Genomic DNA, 26,790 nt, shown 5'->3' on the forward strand with positions numbered 1-26,790 from the left:
TATGGACTTTCTTTTTTTGGCCTTCTCTTTTTTTATGGCCTTTCTCTCTTTTTTTATTCCTCACTTGGGACAATGCTCTAATAATGATGATCATCACACTTTTATTTATTTACAACTCAATGATTACAACTCGACACTAGAACAAAGATGACTCTATATGAATGCCTCCGGCGGTGTACCAGGATATGCAATGAATCAAGAGTGACATGTATGAAAGAATTATGAATGGTGGCTTTGCCACAAATACGATGTCAACTACATGATCATGCAAAGCAATATGACAATGATGATCCGTGTCATAATAAACGGAACGGTGGAAAGTTGCATGGCAATATATCTCGGAATGGCTATGGAAATTCCATGATAGGTAGGTATGGTGGCTGTTTTGAGGAAGATATAAGGAGGTTTATGTGTGAAAGAGCGTATCATATCACGGGGTTTGGATGCACCGGCGAAGTTTGCGCCAACTCTCAATGTGAGAAAGGGCAATGCACGGTACCGAAGAGGCTAGTAAGGATGGAAGAGTGAGAGTTCATATAATCCATGGACTCAACATTAGTCATAAAGAACTCACATACTTATTGCACAAATCTACAAGTCATCAAAAACCTCGGCACTACGCGCATGCTCCTAGAGGGATAGATTGGTAGGAAAAGACCATCGCTCGTCCCCGACCGCCACTCATAAGGAAGACAATCAAATAACACCTCATGTTTCAAATTTGTTGCATAACGTTTACCATACGTGCATGCTACGGGACTTGCAAACTTCAACACAAGTATTTCTCAATTTCATAACTACTCAACTAGCATGACTTTGATATTATTACCTCCATATCTCAAAACAATCATCAAGCATCAAACTTTTCTTAGTATTCAACACACTCATAAGAAAGTTTTATTATTAATCTTGCATACCAAGCATATTATGATTTTAAGCAAATTACCATGCTGTTAAGACTCTAAAAATAATCTAAGTGAAGCATGAGAGATCAATAGTTTCTATAAAACAAATCCACCACCATGCTCTAAAAGATATAAGTGAAGCACTAGAGCAAAACTATAAAGCTCAAAAGATATAAGTGAAGCACATAGAGTATTCTATCAAATTTCAAATCATGTATGGCTCTCTAAAAAGGTGTGTATAGCAAGGATGGTTGTGGTAGACTAACAAACAAAGACTCAAATCATAAAAGACGCTCCAAGCAAAACACATATCATGTGGTGAATAAAAATATAGCTCCAAGTAAAGTTACCGATAGAAGTAGACGAAAGAGGGGATGCCTTCCGGGGCATCCCCGTGCTTTGGCTTTTAGGTGTCCTTAGATTATCTTGGGGGTGCCATGGCATCCCCAAGCTTAGTCTCTTGCCACTCCTTGTTCCATAATCCATCAAATCTTTACCCAAAACTTGAAAACTTCACAACACAAAACTTAAAGTAGAAAATCTCGTGAGCTCCGTTAGCGAAAGAAAACAAAAGACCACTTCAAGGTACTGTAATGAACTCATTCTTTATTTATATTGGTGATATACCTACTGTATTCCAACTTCTCTATGGATTATAAACTATTTTACTAGCCATAGATTCATCAAAATAAGCAAACAACACACGAAAAACAGAATCTGTCAAAAACAGAATAGTCTGTAGTAATCTGTAGCTAGCGCAAGATCCGGAACCCCAAAAATTCGAAAATAAATTTATGGACGTGAGGAATTTATCTATTAAACATATGCAAAAAGAATTAACTAAATATCACTTTCCAAATAAAAATGACATCAGTTCTCATGAGCGCTAAAGTTTCTGTTTTTTACAGCAAGTTCAACAAGACTTTCCCCAAGTCTTCCCAACGGTTCTACTTGGCACAAACACTAATTAAACACAAAAAACACAACCAAAACATAGGATAGATAAATTATTTATTACTAAACAGGAGCAAAAAGCAAGGAATAAAAATAAAATTGGGTTGCCTCCCAACAAGCGCTATCGTTTAACGCCCCTAGCTAGGCATAACGAGCAAGAATAGATCTAGGTATTGCCATCTTTGGTATTAGGAAAGAAAAGAGAAAACTTGCTATCTATAGAATTAATCCTTCTATTTTGATAAATAGCATGGCTATTAATAGTATAAGAAAGATTAAGTAAATTACGGAAATTTGTATCTAGACTAGCCTTCATCTCTTTAATAGATTCATTTTGGTAAGAGAGCAAAAGAGATGTAGATTCAACTTTCTCATTCATGGGGTGACCAAATATGGTTTTCATTTTTTCATAAGTGTCTATGGAATCCCCTTCAATAAAACCTTCCTCAAATATAGAATCTAAGACATGCTTAAAAGAGGAAGTAAGGGCAATATAAAAGCTTTTTAAGTAGACTTCAATTTGATATTGAGGCACATAAATAGCCCTTATTCTTAGTAGTCTATACCAAGCATCTTTCAAAGATTCATCAATTAAATAATGAAAAATTCCAGAATCATCTTCATCAAAATTATTAAGATTCTCATCAATAACTCCGGTAGGTTTTTCCATAGTATTTTTATTTATGAGCTTAGCTAGAACAGAAGGGTTGTCCAAAGTACTAAAACTCCGGAGGGAACCCCCAATCCTTTTGGATTCAGACATGGTGAAAGAAAGGCGAGGTAAAGAGAGGGAGAATAGAGAGAGAGGGCGAATAAAACGGCAAGGGTGAAGTGGGGGAGAGGAAAATGAGAGGTAAATGGCAAATAATGTAATGCGGGAGATAGGGATTGTGATGGGTACTTGGTATGTTGACTTTTGCGTAGACTCCCCGGCAACGGCGCCAGAAATTCTTCTTGCTACCTCTTGAGCACTACGTTGGATTTCCCCGAAGAGGAGAGGATGATGCAGCAAAGTAGCGTAAGTATTTCCCTCAGTTTTTGAGAACCAAGGTATCAATCCAGTAGGAGGCTATGCTTCAAGTCCCTTGTACCTACGCAAAACAATAGCTCAACGCAACCAACGCTCTTAGGGGTTGTCAATCCCTTCACGGTCACTTATGAAAGTGAGATCTCATAGAGATGATAAATAATATTTTTGGTATTTTTGGTATAAAGATGCAAAGTAAAAAGTAAAAGCAAAACAATAATAAAGTGATGGAGATTGATATGATAAGAACGAGACCCGGGGCCATAGGTTTCACTAGTGGCTTCTCCCAAGAGCATAAGTATTCTACGGTGGGTGAACAAATTACTGTTGAGCAATTGACAGGATTGAGCATAGTTATGAGAATATCTAGGTATGATCATGTATATAGGCATCACGTCCGAGACAAGTAGACCGAAACGATTCTGCATCTACTACTATTACTCCACTCATCGACCGCTATCCAACATGCATCTAGAGTATTAAGTTAAAAATAGAGTAACGCCTTAAGCAAGATGACATGATGTAGAGGGATAGTTTCATGCAATATGATAAAAAACCATCTTGTTATCCTCGATGGAAACGATACAATACGTGCCTTGCTGCCCCTTCTGTCACTGGGAAAGGACACCGCAAGATCGAACCCAAAGCTAAGCACTTCTCCCATGGCAAGAACAACCAATCTAGTAGGCCAAACCAAACTGATAATTCAAAGAGACTTGCAAAGATAACCAATCATACATAAAAGAATTCAGAGAAGATTCAAATATTATTCATAGATAAACTGGATCATAAACCCACAATACATCGGTCTCAACAAACACACCGCAAAAAGAAGATTACATCGAATAGATCTCCACAAGAGAGGGGGAGAACATTGTATTGAGATCCAAAAAGAGAGAAGAAGCCATCTAGCTACTAGCTATGGACCCGTAGGTCTGAAGTAAACTACTCACACTTCATCGGAGAGGCTTCGATGATGATGTAGAAACCCTCCGTGATCGATGCCCCCTCCGACGGAGCTCCGGAATAGGCCCCAAGATGGGATCTCGTGTAATACAGAAAGTTGCGGCGGTGGAATTAGGTTTTTGGCTCCGTCCCCTATCGTTTGGGGGTACGTGGATATATATAGGAGGAAGAAGTACGTCGGTGGAGCTCCGAGGGGCCCACGAGGTAGGGGGCGTGCCCTAGGGGGGCGCCCCCCACCCTCGTGACCACCTCGTGGCTTTCTTGACGGGGGGTCCAAGTCTCCTGGATCTTATCTGATGAGAAAATCACGTTTCCGAAGATTTTATTCTGTTTGGACTCCGTTTGATATTCTGTTTCTCCGAAACACTGAAATAGGCAAAAAACAACAATTCTGGACTGGGCCTTCGGTTAATAGGTTAGTCCCAAAAATAATATAAAAGTGGAAAATAAAGCCCAATATAGTCCAAAACAGTAGATAATATAGCATGGAGAAATCAAAAATTATAAATATGTTGGAGACGTATCATCGTCCCGCGTCGGGGATGAGGCGGACGGGGCGCGGGCTGGGCTGGGCCGTGGCTTGGCCCGGTTGGGTGCTGGGCCGGCCCAGTCGGCGAAGAAGAAGTTTTTTTATATAAATATTTTTTTAACAGAGAGAAAAGAAAGAAAAAGAAAATAAAGTAAAAATATTATATAGGCATATAATATATCAAAATTTTCAGAAAAAGATTTTCTACAACTTGAACATTTTTCTAGCCTCAAATAAAATCCACACAAATTCAAGTAAAGCAAAGAGTGCTACAGCTCTAATAAAATCCAATAAAAATCATTTTAAAAACACCAAAATGATTTCAAAATTATTTCTCTCCAATTTTCTGATGTAGAGAATCATTTTACCCTAATTTCTGTATATTTTATTTTGGAGAAAAATAATTTAAAAAACCCAAATAACTCCAAATTGAAAATAATTTCAAAAGGTCTTTGAATTTGATCCTTTTAAACTTCCAACTAATATTTCATATGTTTTGAAGAAGTCATTTTATATTCTCTCATGAAAATTATTGAGTTGCATGAAGTTTATGAATTGGAAATATTTCCGAGTGAAATTCATATATTTTCAAAAACTCTTTTCATTTATTTAATTGGAAGAAGTCATGTCATCTTCTCTCTAGAGTTTTGTATTTGAAAAGAACTTGAATTCACGGAGATCATAAAAGAAAATGAAAGTTTGGGAAAGTCCTTTTATTCCCTCTCATTTAACTTTTAAAAAGTTTCAAATTTCACTCAACTTCACACAATCAATCAAACAATCAATCAAATCTATCTATTTATTATAACATTCCAAAATTTAGAATTTTGGGATGTTACAAACCTACCACCCTTAAAATGAATCTCGTCCTCGAGATTGGGAGAGGCTAGAAAGAAATAGGTTAGGTTCGGGGGGTCTTCTCAAAATTCATCGATCATCTCCGGGGTCTCGGGTGCTACCACCCTTAGAAGCATGGTTACGGTTCCATCAAAACTCATATACTCCATCCTTATTGTTGACAGTGTCAGTCTTCTTAGATCTTCAGGATAATTCCTTCTCTGGGCTCTTCCGGTAGTGGCATAACCTTTTCCTCAATTCTTCTATCCTTTCCTCTTGGTAAGGTTATTCCGAGACTGGGTCTTCTTGGCTGACGGGTCTGGTGCCAATACTAATCAACTATCGATATCTCATGGTGGTCAACAATTTATGGTTTCTCCTGCAGGAAATGGGTCTGGGTTGAACCTCACAGTATAACCTACGATTAGCAACAACTGCCTTGTACAAGGGAAAATTGCTATACCATTCTAAGGTTCAAACATGGTTTAATATCGCCGTCTCTCTACTATAGGCAAGTCACTCAGATTTGCCATCCCACATAGCAAGGCGAATAATAAGAGTAAGTCGGTATGGTGATCAATCCATCCTGCACCCAAATCATTACCGTGTATATGGTTTAGCAAATCTCGCATTCTAACACTCGGTCATCCTCACAAGCATTGCAGAATTTCTCTTGTCGACGAACCAAGTTCGGATAAATCCATTGATTCTGCAAGCCAAAGAAACATCTATCGTTCCTTCACAACTCTCAGGTTTTGCGTACTCCTATAAGGCCGTCTGTTGATAAAGGCATATCCTCTTCCAGGTTTTTTCCTTCAGCAAGAATGTGCTTACTTCTTGGCAGGTCCTAGGGCCTGTGGGTTATGGCCCATCTCATCACTTTCAAACCTTGAACTCATCCTCAGGGCAACTGATCTTTAATCCAACATCCAACTTCTAGCTTCCTAGCATACTTAAAATCCATCCAATTGTACTTTCCTTCTTCCTTCTATTGGTACGAAACTAAGACGTGATTACTCAGACTCATCATGGAGTTACAACTGCTCCTTATTACCAACATTCTTCCTCCTTTATATCCAATAGTACTTCATCTCTTCATACTCTTGGGGTATCCCACATATCGAGACAAAATTCATACTTATTTTGTCCGAAATCCACTCCGTGGAATATCATTAGGGTCAAGGGTCCTCACAGTTACTACCACCCTTAAAATGCACAAACTCATCCATAGACCATATTTCTCATATCCTCGAAAATGGTCAAAATCTCTCTTCATAGAGTAACAACTCATAAAAATCCAAATCAGTACCAACGATGCTTTATTGATTCTCAATTTATTACAATCCCCTGCATTTCCTTTACATAATTTAACTTCTCTTGAAAATAAGGGTGCTTACTACTCTATTTATTACATTCCTTACTCCAGTATCAAAATACTGAAGTACTCTGCTCATGCTTCCTTGTGTTCTGGACATTCCCTAGCACCATGTCCTACTTCTTTGCAACATAAACAAATGACTTTCGACAAATCTCGTGGCTTATTTGTGATTGTGCCTACTCCTTGGTTTCTTGGCTCCTTTCCTGGGCACATGTTGGCATAGTGACCCAAGGTTCTGCACTTGAAACAGGTGATGTAACTTAGGTCCTTCTCTGTAGAGATTTGGTTCTTCCTGGTAAACTTTCTCTTCTTCATCCTGGATTTCTTTGTTCTGATCAATACTTCCATTTCTTGTGGATCAAACTCCACTTCTTCCATCGGGAAGTCCTCCAGGTACTAGCTTGGCTTTCCTTTTGTGCAATACAGTGATAAATGTCCTTCTTCCCCACATGAATAACAAGCATGGGAGTAAAATCTGTTTAGGCCTTCTCCATCGGGGTCTTCAACAACTTCCTTCTTCACAGGTTCCTCAAAACCTTCCCGAAGGGCTTCTTTCATTGCTTCATTCTTCTGCTGGATGGTTCGTTCTACCATAGGGTAAATGTGACACTGAGCAGGGTAGTGGGTAGTCCCTTCACACAGGAAACAAGTCACGTGCATAGTGGGGCATTCTTCAGCTGGGTGACTTTCTTCACAATGAGGACATCCATCATTGTGTTCCTCATGGGTGTGTCCTATTTCTCCACAAATCTTGCATGAACAAGGCTTCTTCATATCACTTCCATAGGGATTCAATTTCTGGGACACAACCAGAGACTTTGGTAAATTCGACTTCAATTATTTCCAAGTGGTTACTCCTTGCCATCCATTGATGGTTTGGTACAACCTCCACCAAGTAGCAGCACCTCTTTCAAAGCACTGAAGAGCATGTTGGGTCATATCCTTTTCGACTATAGGGTTATTCTTCATGTGATCCTCCATGTTCTAAATCCATCGGTCCGTCTCCAATTGACTTATCGGTCTAGGTAACATGAGTTCATCTCCATTCGTCCTCTATTGGGTCCATGGGTTTTGGGGTGAGATAGGAGAGATAGAGAGGGATTCACACAATACAAATAAAAGTTTTGAAAAGACATATTTTATTTGTGGCTGTCGAAAAAACATCAAACAAAATGACAGCCCACAAACGTCGCCTCTAACGTAGGTATATAACAGGGGTTTGGTCTTCTAAAGGTCATTAAATCTTTAAAGTCTCCAAACTCTTCAAGTCTTGTTCATGTCTCCGATGGCTTCTTCCGATCGTGCTTGTCCTTCTCAAGTTCTTTTGCCATATCATCTTTGTTGACGCGAAGTCTCTCATGACACCCTTTAATATTTCTGGAGTTGTGTTCCAAACTTCTGGGTTTCAACATCCTTGGCATGAACCTTGGTCCCACTGTCCTTCAGTTCCCGACGGATCTCCGGTATCTTGAGGTTTTGTTCCTCTAGTTTGGCTACTTCAGCTTCTGGGTCCTAAGTCCTTCACGAAATGCTTCTTTGTCAAAATACGGTTTCCTGCAGGTCCATCTTAAAACTTCTGATGTAATTCTCTCGATCCTGGTGATACACCAACCTAGGTTGAAACTACATCCTTTGCTGACAGATGCTCCATCAGCCTTCTACCATCCAATCCTTCTATGCATGCTTAACTCAACACGATGATAATAGCATAAGCGGGCGATAACATCATGGATAGCCGTGTTTATGCCCATGTCATTGCCATGAGATATCATTCCATAGTTGATATCTCCTGCCTTAGGGTTCTCTTGACAAAACTTTGAGTTCTAATGCTCCATGTTCCAGTCTTCCTTTGATACACCTTGATCTCGAGTATTGACAGCTTTCAATAGTCTGACAAATTCCATAAGGGTTGCCTTCCTAGTTCATACCAATCCGGAAAATCTTCGGAGCCTTCAAATTCTCCTAGTCTTCGGAGTCTTCAACCGTTGTAGTTTCCATCATTATAATGCACGGTAAAAATCCTCTTCATTCCGAAGTGGTCTTAGTTATCCGATATCTTGTACCTCTTGGAGTGGTCTCATCAGTTGAATCTTCGTGGTCAAAAGGGGAAAGGAGTATAGTCTCGCATCAAAACCAAGCAAATAACTCTTGCAACATAAAACAATTTCTAACAGTACCAAAATTATGTGAATTTGGCCTTATCAGAAAGTTTAGGTCAAGAGCTTCGATTTGCAAAAAGAATCAACCAAATCGGAGTTATGAAACTCATGTTATGATCCAATGAAGTTCAAATACAAATTTGTTTGAATTCAAATTTTAAAGCTTTCAAAAATATGTTTAAGGCGTTTTACTGGAAAGAGGGAATCATAACGAACAAGTGGGCATCGGTTTCGTTGGATTTGGACAAACGAGTAAAAAGTAGTGATCGTTTGAAACAGAGAGACTAATTTGTAAGAAAGATATTCACAGATAGGCCCCTGGCTGAAAACTAAAACTAAAAATAAAAATCCTATCGAGCGAACGTTCGCTACAGAAGCATATGCGAAGAAAACCGTTGGTTACAAAACCCTAACTAATGAACGCTCGCAAAATAAACTAAACTAAATAATAAACCGTTTTTAAGAAAAACCAAAATAAACCTAAACCCTAAAAAAAACCGGACCGGGCGGTTTTGTACCGGTTTAGGTGGTGGTTCGGGTCAACGACGGCGGATGGCAGCGGCGGCTCCGGCGTCGAGGCGAACGGCGGCGGCGGCGATTCCGGCCTCGGGCGGCGGGGTTCGGTGCGGCGGCTCCAAGCGGCAGCGGGGAAGGCGCAGGCGACGGCGAGGAAGCTCGGTGGCGGCGACGGAAGGCGAGGCGGCGGCGCGGTTCCGGTGAGATCGGGACGAGGAGCAGCGGCGGCGAAAACGGGATCCCGCGGTCCCGGGCGCGCTATATAAAGGCGGGGGAGGCGGCTTCGTGGAGGAGGGGCAAGTCAACGGCGGAGCGTAGCCGAGGCAGACTCGGCGGCGTGCGGCGGCGGGAGTCGTCCCGTCGGGGACAAGGCGGACGGGGCGCTGGCTGGGCTGGGTCGTGGCCTCGCCCGGTTGGGTGCTGGGCCGGCCCAGTCGGCGAAGAAGAAGTATTTTTATATATAAACATTTTTTTAACAGAGAGAAAAGAAAGAAAAAGAAAATAAAGTAAAATTATTATATAGGCATATAATATATCAAAATTTTCAGAAAAAGATTTTCTACAACCTGAACATTTTTCTAACATCAAATAAAATCCACACAAATTCAAATAAAGCAAAGAGTGCTACAGCTCTAATAAAATCCAATAAAAATCATTTTAAAAACACCAAGATGATTTCAAAATTATTTCTCTCCAATTTTCTGATGTAGGGAATCATTTTACTCTAATTTCTGTATATTTTATTTTTGGAGAAAAATAATAAAAAACTCAAATAACTCCAAATTGAAAATAATTTCAAAAGGACTTTGAATTTGATCCTTTTAAACTTTCAACTCATATTTCATACATTTTGTAGAAGTCATTTTATCTTCTCTCATGAAAATCATTGAGTTGCATGAAGTTTATGAATTGGAAATATTTCCGAATGTAATTTATATATTTTCAAAAACTCTTTTCATTTATTTAATTGGAAGAGGTCATGTCATTTTCTCTCTAGAGTTTTGTATTTGAAAAGAATTTGAATTCATGGAGATCATAAAAGAAAATGAAAGTTTGGGAAAGTCCTTTTATTCCCTCTCATTTAACTTTCAAAAAGTTTCAAATTTCACTCAACTTCACACAATCAATTAAGCAATCAATCAAATCTATCTATTTATTATAACATTCCAAAATTTAGAATTTTGGGATGTTACAATGACAGACCTACACAGATTCTAGATCTGAATGCAGCACTTGATGCATGAATTTTGTCATGTTACATTTTTTGTTGCAAGTTCAGTGATGAACTGTATCTTGGTATGAGTTCATGGGTGAACTTTTTAGGGGCATAAACTTGTAACTTGTTGAATTTGCTGAATTTTGCACCTGAGGCATCTTGTAACTTGTTGATTTTACTAAATTTCGCTATGAGTTAATGGGATGCAGCACATGTGCATTTGCTGAATTTTGCCACTTTACTGAATTTGCTGAATGTTTGCACCTCCGCTTTACTGAATTCACTGATGAAGCACCTCCATTTTACTGAATTTCTTTACTGAATTTGCACCTCTTAGGCCTGGGTCTCGAACCCAGGACCTATGGTTAGAGAAGTAGAGTGCAATGCCAGTGCGATAAGAGTAGGAACTTGTTAGGGATAGACGCAGAAAGTTAGTTGTACTCATAATAGAGAGGCCAACTCCCACTCGCCTACTCCCTACTCTACTCCTCTGGACGGTTCGCGTTCCCACCCATCGCATCAATAAAACCACCCACCCACCGCTCCCCACTCCCCACCCACCGACCACCACTCCCCACTCACCGACCGCGTCACCTCCACTCCCCACTCCACTCCCCACTCACCACCGCCGGCCACCGCCACCATGGCGAACATCGAGGGCTGGAAGAGAGCACTGGAGGATCTGGCCAGCAACGACTAGTCGTTCCATGCGCAGATCAAAGAGGTGTGCACCTGGTTCCTGAGCGCAAAGCTCATGCTCAATCACGCGCGCGCGTTGGCCAAGGTGTTGACGGACAGCGAGAAGGCGCGTGCCTTCCCTAGAGGCCTCACAGTGCCGCCACCGTCCTTCCTCGTCTGGGTAATGCGGGAGGCCACGCTCAGCGTGGATCCATACCAGCGAGCTAGGTGGTGGATGTACCGCTCCACCACCTCTCTGGCCCCGGCCCCCCTCGACGGCGACCCTGCGGACGTCGTCGGCGTCATACTCGTGCTGCTTGCTCCAGTCGACCCTGCGGATGATGACTCTGATGACGACCTGACAGAGGTTGTTGTCATCCCTGACGACGACATGGATGAGGACAAGGTTGTGCTCGTTGCGCCGGTCGCTGTTGAGGGTGGCAGAAACATGCCCATCGACGTCGAGCTCCCGCCAGAAGAGGTGAAGGTCGAAGAAGCAGAAGAGGTGAAGGAGCCAGTGCAAAAGAAGAAGAAGAAGGGAGTAGTGAAGAAGGAGCCAGTGCGTCGCTCCATCCGCCTGCAACAACTAAAGAAGTGAAGAAGGGGCACTAAAGATGTCTGCAGCTGAAGAAGGGAGAAGTGAAGAAGATGTAGTTAGGTATGTTGATCTATATATTGGCATATAAGTTAACAACTATTTTGAGCTGCTACTGATCTATCTATCTATGTTGAACTGTTGTTATCTATGTTGAACTGTTGTTATAAGTTATGGCCTATGTTGCTATGTTGAACTGAAGATGTTGGCCTAAGTTATGTTGCTATGTTGAACTGAAGATGTAGTTTATGGCCTATGTTGCAGTGTTGCTTGTTGTGTCTTGCTATCAAGTTGTGTCTTGCCTTTTTTCTGCCCATGTTGTGCCCATGTGCACACATCCAAAAATAGAATGTACCAGGTGCTCACATTCTGCCAAACATGCAACATTCCAAACTTTACTACCCGAAGATCCCTGGGCCCCTTCCAAATAAAGTGGTCTGAATTTTGCTTACAATTACCTGAATTTAACTTAACTGAAATTTGCTTGCATTATTTGATTTTTTTGCACTATTAGGTTAACTAAAATTTGCTTTATCTGAATTTTGCTTACAGTCAAGTTAACTGAAATTTGCTTGCATTATCTAAATTTTGCTGCAACTATCTGAATTTTGGTACAATGCACAATTTCAGTTCTCTAAAAAAACAATTTCATCATCATTTCTTCATGAGGCAAGAGCAATTTCAGTTCTCTGAAAAACAATTTCATCATCATCACAATTTCAGTTCTCTAAAAAACAATTTCATTTCATCATTTCTTCATTTGGTCACTACTACATCAACATTTCTTAGCACAGTAAAAACACCCTACTTGCTAACAATGACAGTTATCAGAATGGCAAACAGGCCAACATACAGAAGAGCTCCAAAACAAAAAATCTTATCTCTAAATTGCTCTCTTTCCTTCTGCATCTTCACAATTGCTCTTTTTTCTTTCTCATTCCTTTTAGTTTCTACTTCAAGTACTTTAATCCTGGCCTCCAACTCCATGTTCTTCATGGCTAGATCCTTAATCACTGACTTGGCTCTGCCATCCCTTCCCCAGCCCACTCCTGAAAAAATGATGAGCAATTCAAGTCAAGGCCTTGTACTAAGTCAAGAACCGCAGTTCACTATTCCTAGGGATTCATGATTTCTGTACTTACCTTCTTACCACCGAAGTCAAGAACTGCAGTGACCCTGGCGCTAGGTTCTCCAGGCCCGCCGCCACCCAGGAACCCGTCGGCGCCTACTCCATGGGATCGGAAGCCACCACTCTTCTTCTCCCGCCGCCGTCACCGAACACTCTCATTCTCTCGCCGTCAGGATTTGGACAGGGGAAAGGGGAAAATAGGAGAGAGTTAGGGATTTGGACAGGGATAAAGGAGACAATGGAAACAAGGACTGCGGGCGTGATTTCCTGAAACATTAAGGGGTTTTCCGCAAAAGAGTCAGTCCGGCCAGGTGTGCCACGAAGCAGCCACGAAGCAGCCAGCTAGGCGCCAATTGTTCCTCTCTGATTGGTTGTGGACTAGTTGATCACATAGTTTGCAAGTTTGTGGACTAGTTAATCACCTTTTGCAAGTTTATGAACTAAACCATCATATCCAACGTAAATTTCTGGGTGTCTAGTGCTCTTGCCTTGGTGCGAAATATGCCCAGCAACCAGCAAGCTGTGCGGAGACATCATGCCAGGCCCGTTCGGACAACACAGACAGCGATTCGTCTGAAAGCAAAGCGTTCGCATAGCAGTGCAGTACCATGATTACCGTACGGAAAGTTGTTGCCGACACGTCGACACTGCCACTCCCCGCGGAGGCGGACATGCCGAAACGGCCAGCAGGCCCACTTTCAGCCGCACCGTCTCTTGGCTAAACCAGCTCCCGTTCCGTCGAAACCTCCGCGCAGGGAAAAAAGGTCTCTCCTGCACGCGCCCGATGCTCACATGTGACATGTCACGTGGACCGCTGGCAAACAAGGCCCACCTGTCATGCGCTTTCCTACTACTCACCGGCCCCACACACCCACAGCTTTCGAAAATCACTTCCTCTGCGCTGGTGCCAGTCAGTGGCACGCACGCCTTCCAATGGCGCTCTCTCTCTCTCTCTCCCGTCCGTTCAAACCCCACCCCCCAAATCGCCACTTAATTAACGCCCACAGGCCCCGGCGCGTTGGTTAATTTTAAATAACTTGCTAATCAAGTTATTATATTTTTTTTCTCATTTTTAAGTTTTTCTAACGCTTGTTAACCAAGTTCTAAATCGAATTAAGCGCAAGAAACCGGCGCTCCTCCTAATCCGTTACCCCCCGCGTCCTCTCTCTCTCCGCCGTTCCCAACGCCATTTTTCCCCTTTCGATTGGTTGTTTATTCCTCCCCTTCGCCGCCATCATTCGCCCTTTTTTCCCTTCCCGTATGCGGATCCGTCTCCTTGTGCCCATCGCCATTCGCCACCACGCCCGCGCCTGATCGGTGGACATGCGGAGAGGGGGAGGGGGAGGGGGAGGGGGAGGAGATGGTGGGGATGGAGGGGGAATGGAGGAGGCCACGGACTTCGAGGTTGGCATCGTCGTGCCCAAGCTCTCGCGCTCCGCGGCGGGAGAGGACTGCGTGGCGAGCCTGGTGCGTGAGCTTGAGGGCGCCGGCCTGCTCGTCGAGCGCGTCCGCGGCGTCCCCGCCGAGTTCATCAAGGTCAGTGCGGCTGTCTTTTTCCTTTTTCAATTTGTTTTGCCATGGTACCCTAATTCCAAGTAATGAGGCGGTTTCCGAGAGAAAGCCCAGAGATTAAAGAACTCCTCAAATTGATTTATAGTGCATGTGGTTTTGCTGTTCCAATTTAGCTGTCCGCGCCCATGGGGATTCTGGGCAGAGCCGCTTCTGAGATGCAGATGAAGAAGCTTACCTACATCGGTAACTCAACTAATGCACTAAGTGTTTGAGATGTGGCGTCAGACCGTCAGTAATGTGTTCGTGTGCTCATTGTTAATCTTCCTTCAGGAATGGAGCTGCAGTTTGAATGGGAACAGGTGGCAGCATTCGTCAGGCAGCCTGATGGTTCCCTCTTTAGCTGGCGAGAGCGGTTTACCTGTTTCCGCTACTTGATATATGGCATTGTGAGTATAACCTCTTTTATAGCTGCTGCCTTTCCTAGTTATGCCAAATTGTAGTTATACTCCCTCCGTTTCGTTTTACTCCGCATATTAGGTTTCTCTTAAGTCAAACTTACTATAATTTAACCAAATATATATAATTATCTACAATATGAAAATGTATTCATGATGGATATAATGATATTGATTTGGTTTTGTGTATGTTTGATGTTTTTTTCTATTAAAACTTGGTCAAACTTCCAAACATTTGCCCTAATATGCAGAGTTAAAAAGAACGGAGGGAGTACACTTTAATATGAGGAACCATATTTATTTTAAATTATATCTACATCTTACATATGGATGCATTCTAGCATACTTTTATTTTTGTGACCTGATTCTTTGGATAGGAAACATTTATTTTCTTATAATAATGAAATTTTCTTGTCTATAGCATTGTGTGCCCTGATTTGAAGCAAAATAATTTGTTTCTATTGTCTGGTTTCTGCATTTGATATTTGTCTCTTCTAAATGATATAGTAACCGATGCATAGATTATCAGAGGACCTGAAAAGGGCAACAATATATGCATATTTGTCTCTTCTAAATGATATAGTAACCGATGCATAGATTATCAGAGGACCTGAAAGGGGCAACAATATATGCATATTTATCTCTTCTAAATGATATAGTAACCGATGCATAGATTATCAGAGGACCTGAAAGGGGCAACAATATATGCACGTTTGATATATGAGCTATAGAAAGTGGGATTTTCTACTTAAATTTTCATTTGTTTAATATGATGTGTGAATAGTAAAGCATATACCCAATCTGAATAGCATTTTAGTTTTTGTGATACGGAATCTCAGATTTCCTTGTGTGATAGCACATTGTTATTGAACCATGCAGGTGAACAAGACCAACTCTGAAATATCTCTCAAATTTGACGATAAAGAGTTCTATTGGAAACAAAACGAGTCACTATTGCGTAGGCTTGAAGATGAAGGAGTTGTAAAGCTAGTCTTCCCTTTGCATGGTACATATATTAACCTAAGATAATAAAAATATTTGTAAAATTCGTAGCATTAGCTAACACTACTTGCTTGTAGAGGAAGTTAAAAGGAAACAGCTCCTGAGAAATTGGGCACTTAACTGGCATGACTTCACATGGCAACCTATTGATGAAGTTTACTCCTATTTTGGAACCAAGGTAGAACAACATGACAGCACGTTGCAGCTACTGTATCTTGTTTCTGGACCATTTATCAAAAGCAAATCAATAAATGAATTCCTTTCGAGACCATAACTCCCCCACTTTTGAACTGCAGATTGCAACATACTTTGCTTTCCTAGGAATGTATACGCGTTGGCTATTCTTTCCAGCCGTATCTGGATTGGCCACTCAGCTTATAGATTTTGGGTATGCATTTTACCATGGCTCTTTTTTAAAACATGGTACAAATATAACTAATACAGTCAGCTAAGTAGTAAGTATTCCCCTCTGCTCTTTGAACTCAGGTCATTCCAGTGGCTGGTTCTTCCTGCTTTCTTTATCTTCGTGATTTCTTGGGCTGTCTTCTTTTTGCAATTTTGGAAAAGGAAGAATTCAGCACTTCTTGCTAGGTACCATCCAATTCCAGGATATGCAGTTGTTATTCAAGCTCTTGTTGATTAAATTCCTGACCACAACTTTTCTTTCTTCCATATGTTGCCTGAAAGCAGATGGGGCATTAATTATTCATTTGCTGAATACAAAGCTTCGGCCAACGAACTGGAACCAATAAGGCATTATCTTTCTATTGAGCGTGTGGACGAAAAGAATTTTGATGATGCGCCTGCTGAGAAAAGGAGATTGCAAAGAAATGAGTGGTCTGGTGTCCTTCTAAGAATTAGGAACAATGCGATTATTGTTCTGGGTATTATTTGTCTTCAGCTGCCATTTGAGTTGGCCTATGCTCATTTGTATGAAAAAACTGAAACTGAGGCGCTGAGGTAAGAATGTCACCATGATCTATGTAGTAGTTCATTTATCATTGTAGAATAGGATTTGATGCAAGACAATTGTATTGACATCATGGAGTGCCCATATGTAGCATGTAAAGGGGTAGTTCCGTTCACTACTGTGACCCTAATTACAGATTATAGACTTGGGAAAGAAGCGGGACAACTACACCTAATACACGTACGTGTACACTTGGGACACGCACAATTATCTCTCAACCCCCCCCCCCCCCTCGCACAGTCGAAGCGTCGTGTTTGGCGATGCAAAGACTGGACTGGAACTCCTCAAAGGTAGATATTGGCAAGCCTTTCGTCATTGTATCCGCGAATTGTTGGGTCGTGGGAACGTGAAGAACTCGAACCTTCCCAAGAGCCATGTGTTCGCGAACAAAATGAATATCCAGCTTGATGTTCTTGGTTCGACGGTGATGGACTGGATTGGCGGAGAGGTAGACGGCGGAGACGTTATCGCAATAGACGGTGGCTTTGTGGATGGGATGACAAAGCTCATGGAGAAGCTGTCGAAGCCACGTACACTAAACAACGGCGTTGGCCACGCCACGATACTCTGCCTCAGCATTGGATCGCGAAACCGTCGGCCTTCGCTTGGACGACCACGATGTGAAGGTCCAAGAAACACACAGTATCCAGACGTAGAGCGGCGAGTGTCGGGACAGCCAACCCAATCAGCATCCTAGTAAGCAACGATGTCGATGGAAGGCAACACACGCAAGGTGATGCCAAGATCTATGTGACCACAGATGTACCGGAGAATCCACCTCACTAAGGACCAATGAGCACCGCGAGGAGCGTGCATATGAAGGCACACCTGCTGATGCACTGCAACTCGGGACGAGTGAGCATCAAGTACTGCAAGGCACCAACAATGAACCTGTAGTAGGAGGCATTTGGGCTAGAGATCCGTCAGTGGTGGAGAGCTTGGCCTTTATATACACCGGTGTGGCCGTGGGCTTGCAATTAAGCATGCCAACACAGTCAAGTAACTCATGAACGTACTTCTGTCGATGGAGGAAGAAGCATGGATTATGAGTCCTAGGACTAGTCTATGAGTCTCAATTCCAAGGCCGACTACACTTCAGTGTCGACTAGTCTATGAGTCGTAACTTCGCTATCGACTAGTGTCGATTAGTCACGCTTAGTCTATGAGTCTCAACCTCGGAACGACTCGTCGACTTGTAAACCTTGGGAAGAAGCCGTCCGGATGACGTACCACCTCGATGCCAAGGAAGTAGTGGAGTGGCCCCAAGTCCTTGATGGCAAACTCGACGCAAAGACGTTCAGTGAGCCGGCGAAGAAGATCGGTGGTGTAGGCTGTTTGGATGATGTCATCGACATAGAGGAGCAGGTAGGTGGTTGTAGCGCCTGGTTGTGTACGGACAATGAGGCATCCGAGCGAGTGGAGCGAAACCTGAGCTGATGAAGAAAGGCCGCGATGCGCTGGTACAAGGCACACGACGCCTGTTTGAGCCCATACAAGGAGCGCGAGAACAAGCAGATGTGGTCGGGATGCGTGTCGTCGACAAAGCCGGTGGGCTGCTGGCAGTACACATGTTCATCAAGATGTCCATGAAGAAAGTCGTTAGAAACGTCCATCTGGTGAACTGGCCATGCTCGAGACACCCCGAGCTGGAGGACGGTGCGGATCGTGCCTGGTTTTACAACCGGAGGGAAGGTGTCGGTGAAGTCAACGCCCGCATGCTGCCTGAAGCCTCGCACCACCCAACGAGCCTTATAAGCTCGAGTGTGCCATCGGGGCGGAGCTTATGACGTAACACTCACTTCCCGCTAATGACATCGGCATGTGTGGGATGAGGGACAAGCTTCCACGTCTGGTTCCACAATAAGGCGTCGAACTCCTCCAACATATCTGCAAGCCACTTAGGATCGCGGAGAGCGACACATGCTGAGGTAGGAAGCGGCGACAATGCGGAAGTCGATGCAGTGCAGACATACTCATTGTCGGGATAATGCCGGCTCGGCCTAGTGATACCCGCACGAGCATGAGTTATCACAGGAGCCGGAGGTGGCGGTGCAGCATCTGTCGATGAAGGCGCCGAAGAGCCAACCGAGTCAACCGTACCGGACGCGGCCGAGCCGGGGCCAGTCGAGCCTGCGGCGATGGCAGACGGTTTGGGCACTGCGTTGGCAGCTTGAGAAGGCGCGGTCGGGGTTGAGGCTGCCATAGCAGACTCGGACACCATAGGGCCATGGGCCGGGCGAGCATCGGCGTGCCAGTAGCCGAGCCGGTCGAACAGAGAGCTGGCGAGGTCCCGTCGGTGATGTCCACATCTGATGACATGCTGAAACGGAAAATACCTTTCATCAAAGTGAACATGTCATGAGGTGATCACACGATGAGAGACCGAATCGTAGCAGTGATATCCCTTTGTGTTAGCCGGATAACCAAGGATTATGCAGGCGAGAGACCGAGGAGCCAACTTATGATGTGTAGTAGAAGCAATACTAGGATAGCAAAGGCATCTGAAGACCCGTAACTCATCATATGAAGGTGGTGAACTGAAGAGGAGGTGGGGCGGCGCATAGTTCCAACGAACACAACGTGGGCGAATGTTGAGTAGCAAAGATGCTGTGGCGAGGGCGTCGGGCCAAAACCGAGCAGGGATATTAACATGAAATAGAAGAGTGCGGACGCAATCATTGAGAGTTGGTAGGATGCATTCGGCACGACCGTTTTGTTGCGAAGTGTATGGACACGTGAGACGGAAAATGGTGCCATGGGAGCTAAGAAGCGTGCGAATGGCGAGGTTGTCGAATTCCTTTCCGTTGTCAGTTTGGATAGCACGGATGGAGCGACCAAACTGGGTGGACACAAGGAGTAGAACGCAACGAGGGAGCGTGCAACATCAGACTTATGGCGTCAAGGAAATGTCCACACACAGTGAGAAAAATCATCCAAGTCACAAGATAGTATAGGTAGCCAATATTACTTGAGATAGGTGAGGTCCAAACATCACTATGAATTAACTGGAAAGGAAACAAAGCTATGGTGGATGACGAGCTAAACGGAAGCCGAACATGTTTACCCACACGACAAGCATGACACGTGTGAGCATCGGTTTTATTACATGAAAAGGAAAATCCCTTAAGGAGATGACTAAGTGCAGCGGAGCTGGGATGACCAAGACGGGCACGCCAATGATCAATGCTGACAGAGAGGGCGATTGGAGCGTGGTAGAGGATGACAACTGGGCAGGGTAGAGATCACCAGGGTTGTCATATCGGTGTAGAACCATCCGGGTTCGGGCATCCTTAACAGAAAAACTGAATTCGTCAAATTCAACAGTGACATGGTTGTGGAGAAATGACAATGTTGTTAAGAGACAATGACAATGTTTTTAATAAAGTGTGGAGAAATGACAATGTTGTTAAGAGATAATGAAGTGGATGATGATGGAAAGGAAGTACAACCAATATGTGTAATAGGAAGAGAAGACCCCGACAATGATACGGGCGGAGGTGACGGTGGGTCTGGAAGTGATGAGATTACCAGGGTTAGGCTCCATGTGAGAGGTAGCTCCGGAGCCCATGAACTAATCACCACCACTGTCATAGTTGGTCGGAGTAAGAGCCGTTTGCAGGGCAGTGAGGAGCATCGGGTCCCATGGTGGGACGACAGTTGTGGCGGTGGAGCAGGGTAGCCATCGAACTGGCACGGCGAAAAACGCCCGAGGCCCCCGTCCGACGGGGGCCTAGAAGGCCGGGAGTCAGCACGGGCATGGACAACCCCTGTCCAAGGGTTGTACCCGCCGCTCCACCACGGTGTAGGCTGCGACTGGGGCACCTGGCAGGGTGGCGCGGTCGTGTTGGTGCACGGTTGGCACGGCTGGTCATTCCTCAAAAGTTGGAGGAGTGAGAAGCGTGAAGGTTGGGACTAGGGTTAGGGCGGCTGCGGAGGGAGGAGGGAGGCAGCGGCGGCGGTAGGGTTGGAAGGTGGAGGCGGCAGCGGCCGAAGATGGCAGCGACAGCGGCGTTGGGTAGGGGGTGGAGAGGAGGAAAGCGTCAGCAGCTGGAGGTGAAGGGAGAGAATCGAGAGGTAGGCTGATACCATGTAGAATAGGATTTGATGCATGACAATTGTATTCACATCATGGGGTGCCCATATATAGCACATATGTGGGTAGTTCCGTCCACTGCTATGACCCTAAATTACAGATTATAGACTTGGGAAACAAGCGGGACAACTACACCTAATACATGTACGTGTACACTTGGGACACGCACAATTATCTCTCAACAATCATCAAACTGTGCTAGTAACTTGCTAGCTAGTATTTCTCATGTTACTCTATTGACTATGCCAATTTGATCTGCTATGATTTTTTTCCATTTTTAGGTATGTCTTGACTGCACTATATCTTGTTGCAATTCAGTATTATACAAGGATTGGTGGAAAGGTGTCTGTCATTCTAATAAAGTATGAAAACAACCAAGGAGAACAGTCTAGTGCTGATAGTTTGATTTATAAGGTAAACATTATGACACAACAAAGCTGGTTCATGCTTTAAGTTAAGCTTCTTACTCCTTGTGCATGTGCAGGTTTTCGGTCTATACTTTATGCAATCATATATTGGGTTATTTTACCATGCATCCCTTTATCGTGATATTTTGACACTCCGGAAAGTCCTTATTCAACGTCTAGTCGTGTCTCAGGTATTTGCACTCTGCAATGCAAGTACACCCTCTGTTCTTAAATGTAGGTTTCATTATCGGGTATGATGATGCCGTACACTATGATGATATATTTAAATTTCTAGGTGTTGGAAAATCTGATTGAGAATTCTATTCCTTATCTCAAATACAGCTACAAGAAGTACAGTGCTGTTCAGTAAGTTTTGTTGCCTGTATAGTCTTTGCCCTGCAGTCCTGCTATTCTTATTTCCAGGCCAATAGAAGAATGTAAGAAACCCCTCTCATTTTGTAGCAAGAAAAGACAAGAGAGAGAATCACCATCAGGGAAGTCAGTTCGATTATCAACAAGAGTGGAGAAAGAATATTTAAAACCCTCTTATACTGCAAGCATTGGAGAAGAGCTCGAAGATGGTCTGTTTGATGGTAATAATGATAAGTAGTTGCTGTGCTCAGTTGCTATGGTAGTTTGCATAGTATTTGGTTTATAAGTCTGTACCACTTTTGCTGATCTAACAATGGCATTTGTATTCTTGAAAGACTGTCATTTTTGCTTCCGTTGTTGAATCCATTGCAGATTTTCTTGAGCTAGCTCTTCAGTTTGGGATGATCATGATGTTTGCTTGCGCCTTTCCATTGATATTCTGCTTTGCTGCTCTGGTATGTGGTTACGACGACAGTTTACAGTCATGTACTCATGCTTGATATGCTTAGTTGCACATGTTTTAATTCTTAAAAAAACTATCTTCATGACAGAACAATGCAACTGAAATAAGAGCGGACGCATTGAAGTTGTTAGTCATGTTGAAAAGACCTGTTCCCCGTGCTGCAGCTACAATTGGAGCGTGGTTGAACATATTCCAGGTTCATTAACACTACTGTTTTGCACTACTGCTAACGGCACATGCACGTCTTGATGTTCATTGTAATATTACTCTTTTCAGTTCCTGATCGTAATGGCAATCTGCACCAACTGCTTGCTTCTTGTTTGTCTATATGATGAGGAGGGTAAATGGCGGATTGAGCCAGGACTCGCGGCAATCCTTATAATGGAGCATGCTCTCCTCTTAGTCAAGTTTGGCTTCTCGCACTTTGTCCCTGAGGTGATTTTCTTCACCGTTATGCTTTGTGCATATGTAGTGGTATTTATATCAATGCCTTTGTTTGCGGCACAAATTTATCTTAGAAACTGAATGTGGGCTTTTCCTCTTTTTGTTCAATTAGGAGCCTGCATGGGTGAGAGCAAATCGAGTGCGGTATGTAGCTCAGGCACAGACTGTCTGCTCTCAACAACTATTGAGGAGCATTTCAAAACTTGATAGGAAATGGGAGTGAGGAGCATTACCACCTTCAGTATTTAGAAGGCAAAGCTAGTTTTGTAAACTAGGATAGAGCAGAGATTTGTCAATCTCGTGTAGGCAGTGTAGAAATTTTAGTGCTCTAATTACTGACGTCCTGGTGTTGCTAACTGTTCCCATTGGTAAATGTATATATTGCTACGAGATAATTTATAGGAGATTGGGTGGGGGCATGTTGCCCATCATTGTGAAGATGTTACGGGTGGTTTCCTTGCAAGCGAGATACATCTGTGGTGTGAGTATTATTTTGAGGACCATGGTTCACAACAGTGCAAAATTAGCCCGCCAATTTGCTGAGGAAAAAAGACCGTGCTTGCTGCTGTTTATTGTTATTCACAGGTTACTACTCCCTCCGTTTTGTACTAAATCAGCGACATTTATTTTGGGGGAGTATCATATTTGCTGCCCAAATTTTATTCTATTTGTTAAGAATGGGACTATGGGAGAGACATACTCCCTCAGTTCCTAAATATTTGTCTTTCTAGATATTTTAATAAGTGACTACATACGGAGCAAAATAAGTGAATCTACACTCTAAAATATGTCTATATACATCCGTGTGTGGTAATCCATTTAAAATGTCTAGAAAGACAAATATTTAGAAACGGATGGAGTAGATCAGAGTACATACAACGAACTAATGAATGAATTAATGAAATCTTCAGCAGCATCTTGTCGGCCGTCGCCTGTGAAGTGCCATCAGCTGTCCAGTCCAAGCCGAATCATCTTTCGTCGCCCGCGTTCCGGTGCTCCGACGAGCCGTCGCTCTTCTCAGGCCAGGCGCCGAAGCTCAGCTGGCGCAGCAGCGCCCCGACCGCCTTGGCCCATCGCTGGATTTCGCCCTTGAGCTTGTCAGGTTCTATGTCTGCGAACGCACCGGCGGCAAGGCCAGACAAGAGGCGGTCATACCGCGCACCGCTGGACGACGATTTCGGCAAGCCGGCGCTCGCGTCCTCGGCGTACTTCTGGCCGACTGACATGCCCTCGGGGTCTTGGGTTCTTCGGTGAAATTGTGGATTATAGGTGGGAGTCGGGTTTTATACCGTTACGGGTAGAGATGTGGGTGTCCCGCACGGCTTGTGAAGAGTGGGTTTGGCTCCATGGTTCCTTCCAAGATGCCCCAAGGTTTCGCGTCCAAGGAATCGACTTACAATACGGCGTGGATTTTGACTGTTAAATTGTTCCGTGGCGTTAAATTTCCTTGGATGCCCACGGAATGCTTGAACCAACCAATTCAAAGGTTGAAAGAAGAAACCGTGTAGCATGATCGACAGAAGAAAAAGTAAAATACAAATTCAAGTTGCATACTTAAGTTACCACGCATAATACCCAGTTGATATAAGTTTAGCACTTCAACGAGCACATCCCTCCCTAATAATAATAAATCATGAATTGATTTTGTCGGATTCACCGTCACAATACACTTCTTTTCGTGAATTTACGGTTTCAGTTTTTCCACCTATATTATTTTCTACATCCGAGATGGTACTATTCATATGATCATGTGGCCCGCCACACACGACTGTTCTGTCCGGAGCGATGCCACCCATGAGTTTTTGGTACGTACGTTTACTAATCCGGTTTTCTGTTTTTAGTTAACTAGCAAAAGAGCCCGTGCGTTGCAACGGGATAGAAAACATAACACACGCTCTTAACTCAACAATCATCACTCAAGATCATAATAGGCCCATCTCCTTTATTTTTGCGAGGCATCATATTTGTGTTGCTGCTTATCCTTCTTCTCACCCTCGCCGGCGATGGCCTCGGTGTTCACACAAAACAACAAAAAACGTGTGTTGAATATGGTTAATCCTAAGTGTCTCTCTCTCCCTCTCTCCTCCCTCCCTCTCTCTCTCTCGCGCGCGCGCGATGAGAAATCTGTTGTTTTCCCCTGCGACATTTTTCAGAGGTATGCATGTGTAGTTATTGATGTTTTCTTTTCCCTATATGGTTATAGTGGGATGTTTATTTGCAATATGGATCGCCGCCGGTATGAAAAAAAGGATCTTGCGCTATAAATTATAAGTTTGCTTCAATAACAATATTTTAAAAATACATTTGCTTTATTATTAGGTAATTAATTATAAGCTGCCATCTATTACATATATACCTGCGAAAAATAATTCTATTAATTAACCCGCCATCTATTCTATAATAGCAAAAAGTAATTTGTCCTGAGATTCGAACTTACACAACCTTCCGTTCTTAAGCTACAACAACAACCAGTTGAGCTGGCACCCAAGTTTCAATATAAAACTGGGTTAGCTCTTAATAATCTTGGTTCGAAAGCTGGCCAAATATTCTGGCCCACCCAGCCGAACGTAGCCTGATGGAGTGAGAATACGGAGACAGGCCCAATTACCCTGGCCCTCTGTGCCGAACGAAGCAAGGTTAATTCCAATCGATACATGCATGCTTTTAATAATTAGATAAAGTTAGCTTGGGTGTTGAATAATCCCACCTCATTCTGTTAGGTTGAGTTGTCTTATATACGTTCCCAAGTTAGCTGAAATATCACAAAGCCAACTGGGAATCAACAAGCAGCCCTGAGAGCCGATGGGAGAAGACGATGCAGTACCATTGAACAGGCTTGGCGAGGCAAAGAGTAAAGCTTGTTGAGGGGCGAGGGACGCGGGCGACGAGAGGAGAACAAGTGGAGGCCGGGAGGTGCAAGAGCGCTAGGGGGGCGCAGCTGGGCGACTCCGTTCATGGCCGGAGGCGCACGCAGCTCGCGCCAGGTGCACAACGGGAGAGGAGGAGCACCGAGGTGCAGCGAGGAAGAGCGAGTCCAACGGCGGTCAGGTGGTTCAGCACGCGAAGGGGCGCAGCTTGGCAACGGCCGCCATGGCCGAAGGCGCACAGCTCGACCATGGTAGCGCATGATGCACAGCGGGAGGAGGCGCACACAGAGGTGCGGCGAGGAAGAGAGCGAGTGGGAACCAAGGTGGTTCGCCGGCCGGTCATCGGGTGCAACCTCGAGGCCATGCAGCGAGGCGCTTGGGGCACATCACCCCGGGTCAAGAGACAGAGACCCCAAGAATTGGGAGGCGGTAGGGTTAAAGTGGGAGGAGGCTGCCGCTGGGGTTTGCTAAGGAAAAATGGCATGCAAACTGGGTTGCTGCTGCTATACGAGTTGGGCAAAAAAACACAGGGAAGAGAGAGCGGTGTTTAAGAATTATAAAATCTTGCCTAAAAGAAGAATTTGAAAATCAATTGGGTTTAAAGAAACTTGAAACTATTTTTTTGGCCTTTTGGGGTTGTGCCAACTCCACATGAATTATCCAAAGTGGAACTTATATTTACATTGCTACAAATATAATTCCAAATATTTAATTAAGAAGTTCAAATTAAGAGTGGGTTATGCTTAACTCGAAATGGATGGGATTGTTATTTTTAGCTCCCTAATATTTTTGGGGGGCTATGTTCATGAGTAATAAAAAGAACCACCATGTGAATTCCCTCAATTTAGATAGATCAAAGATCCATAAAATTACTTATTTGAATTTTATTTGGTTGGTTAATTTAATAAAATTCAAGTGAGGGGTTTTTTAAAAACCTCAATTCAAATCAAAGTAAATAACATGAAACAAACATTAGACTCCCTCGGTACCAAATTACTCGTCGCAGAAATGAGTGTATCTAGAACTAAAATACATCTAGATACATCCATAGCTGCGACAAGTAATTCGGAACGGGGAGTAGTTTAGTAGATGTAGTACTGATGCAACAAAAGCCTAAGATGCTTAGACATGTTGCACTTGAAAAATGTAAAGTATCAGTGATAAGAAAACTTCAAGGGAAAGGCCTGATTGACTCAGTCCTTATACACGTTGTTCCGAACGAAGCCAAGCCGGGCCGTCACACAAAGTTATGTATGTTTTTTTTATGTATTGCACTTTTTAGTAACCGTGTGATTTTCCTAAATTTTCAACAGCGG

The 26,790-nt window shown here is 43.5% G+C and overlaps 1 protein-coding gene across 2 annotated transcripts; it reads left to right on the forward strand.

Annotated features, from left to right (window-relative positions):
* The first annotated feature begins 13,832 nt into the window (after positions 1 to 13,832).
* Positions 13,833 to 23,095, forward strand: LOC123061761 (anoctamin-like protein Os01g0706700). Of its 2 annotated transcripts, none has more exons than XM_044485015.1 (16): positions 13,833 to 14,425; positions 14,575 to 14,644; positions 14,732 to 14,847; positions 15,736 to 15,862; positions 15,936 to 16,036; positions 16,155 to 16,246; positions 16,345 to 16,449; positions 16,549 to 16,818; positions 21,203 to 21,335; positions 21,406 to 21,519; positions 21,624 to 21,694; positions 21,791 to 21,921; positions 22,073 to 22,155; positions 22,252 to 22,359; positions 22,440 to 22,598; positions 22,720 to 23,095. In XM_044485015.1, exons 1-16 carry the CDS (start codon positions 14,213 to 14,215, stop codon positions 22,828 to 22,830), a joined length of 2,004 nt encoding a protein of 667 aa, XP_044340950.1. In that variant the 5' UTR covers positions 13,833 to 14,212; the 3' UTR covers positions 22,831 to 23,095. The 2 variants fall into 2 exon arrangements, with proteins under 2 accessions (XP_044340950.1, XP_044340951.1); XM_044485016.1 differs by having other exon boundaries at positions 14,283 to 14,425; positions 14,547 to 14,644.
* Positions 23,096 to 26,790: the final 3,695 nt, after the last annotated feature.

This window comes from Triticum aestivum, chromosome 3A (assembly GCF_018294505.1).
Source record: "Triticum aestivum cultivar Chinese Spring chromosome 3A, IWGSC CS RefSeq v2.1, whole genome shotgun sequence".
NCBI lineage: Eukaryota > Viridiplantae > Streptophyta > Magnoliopsida > Poales > Poaceae > Triticum > Triticum aestivum.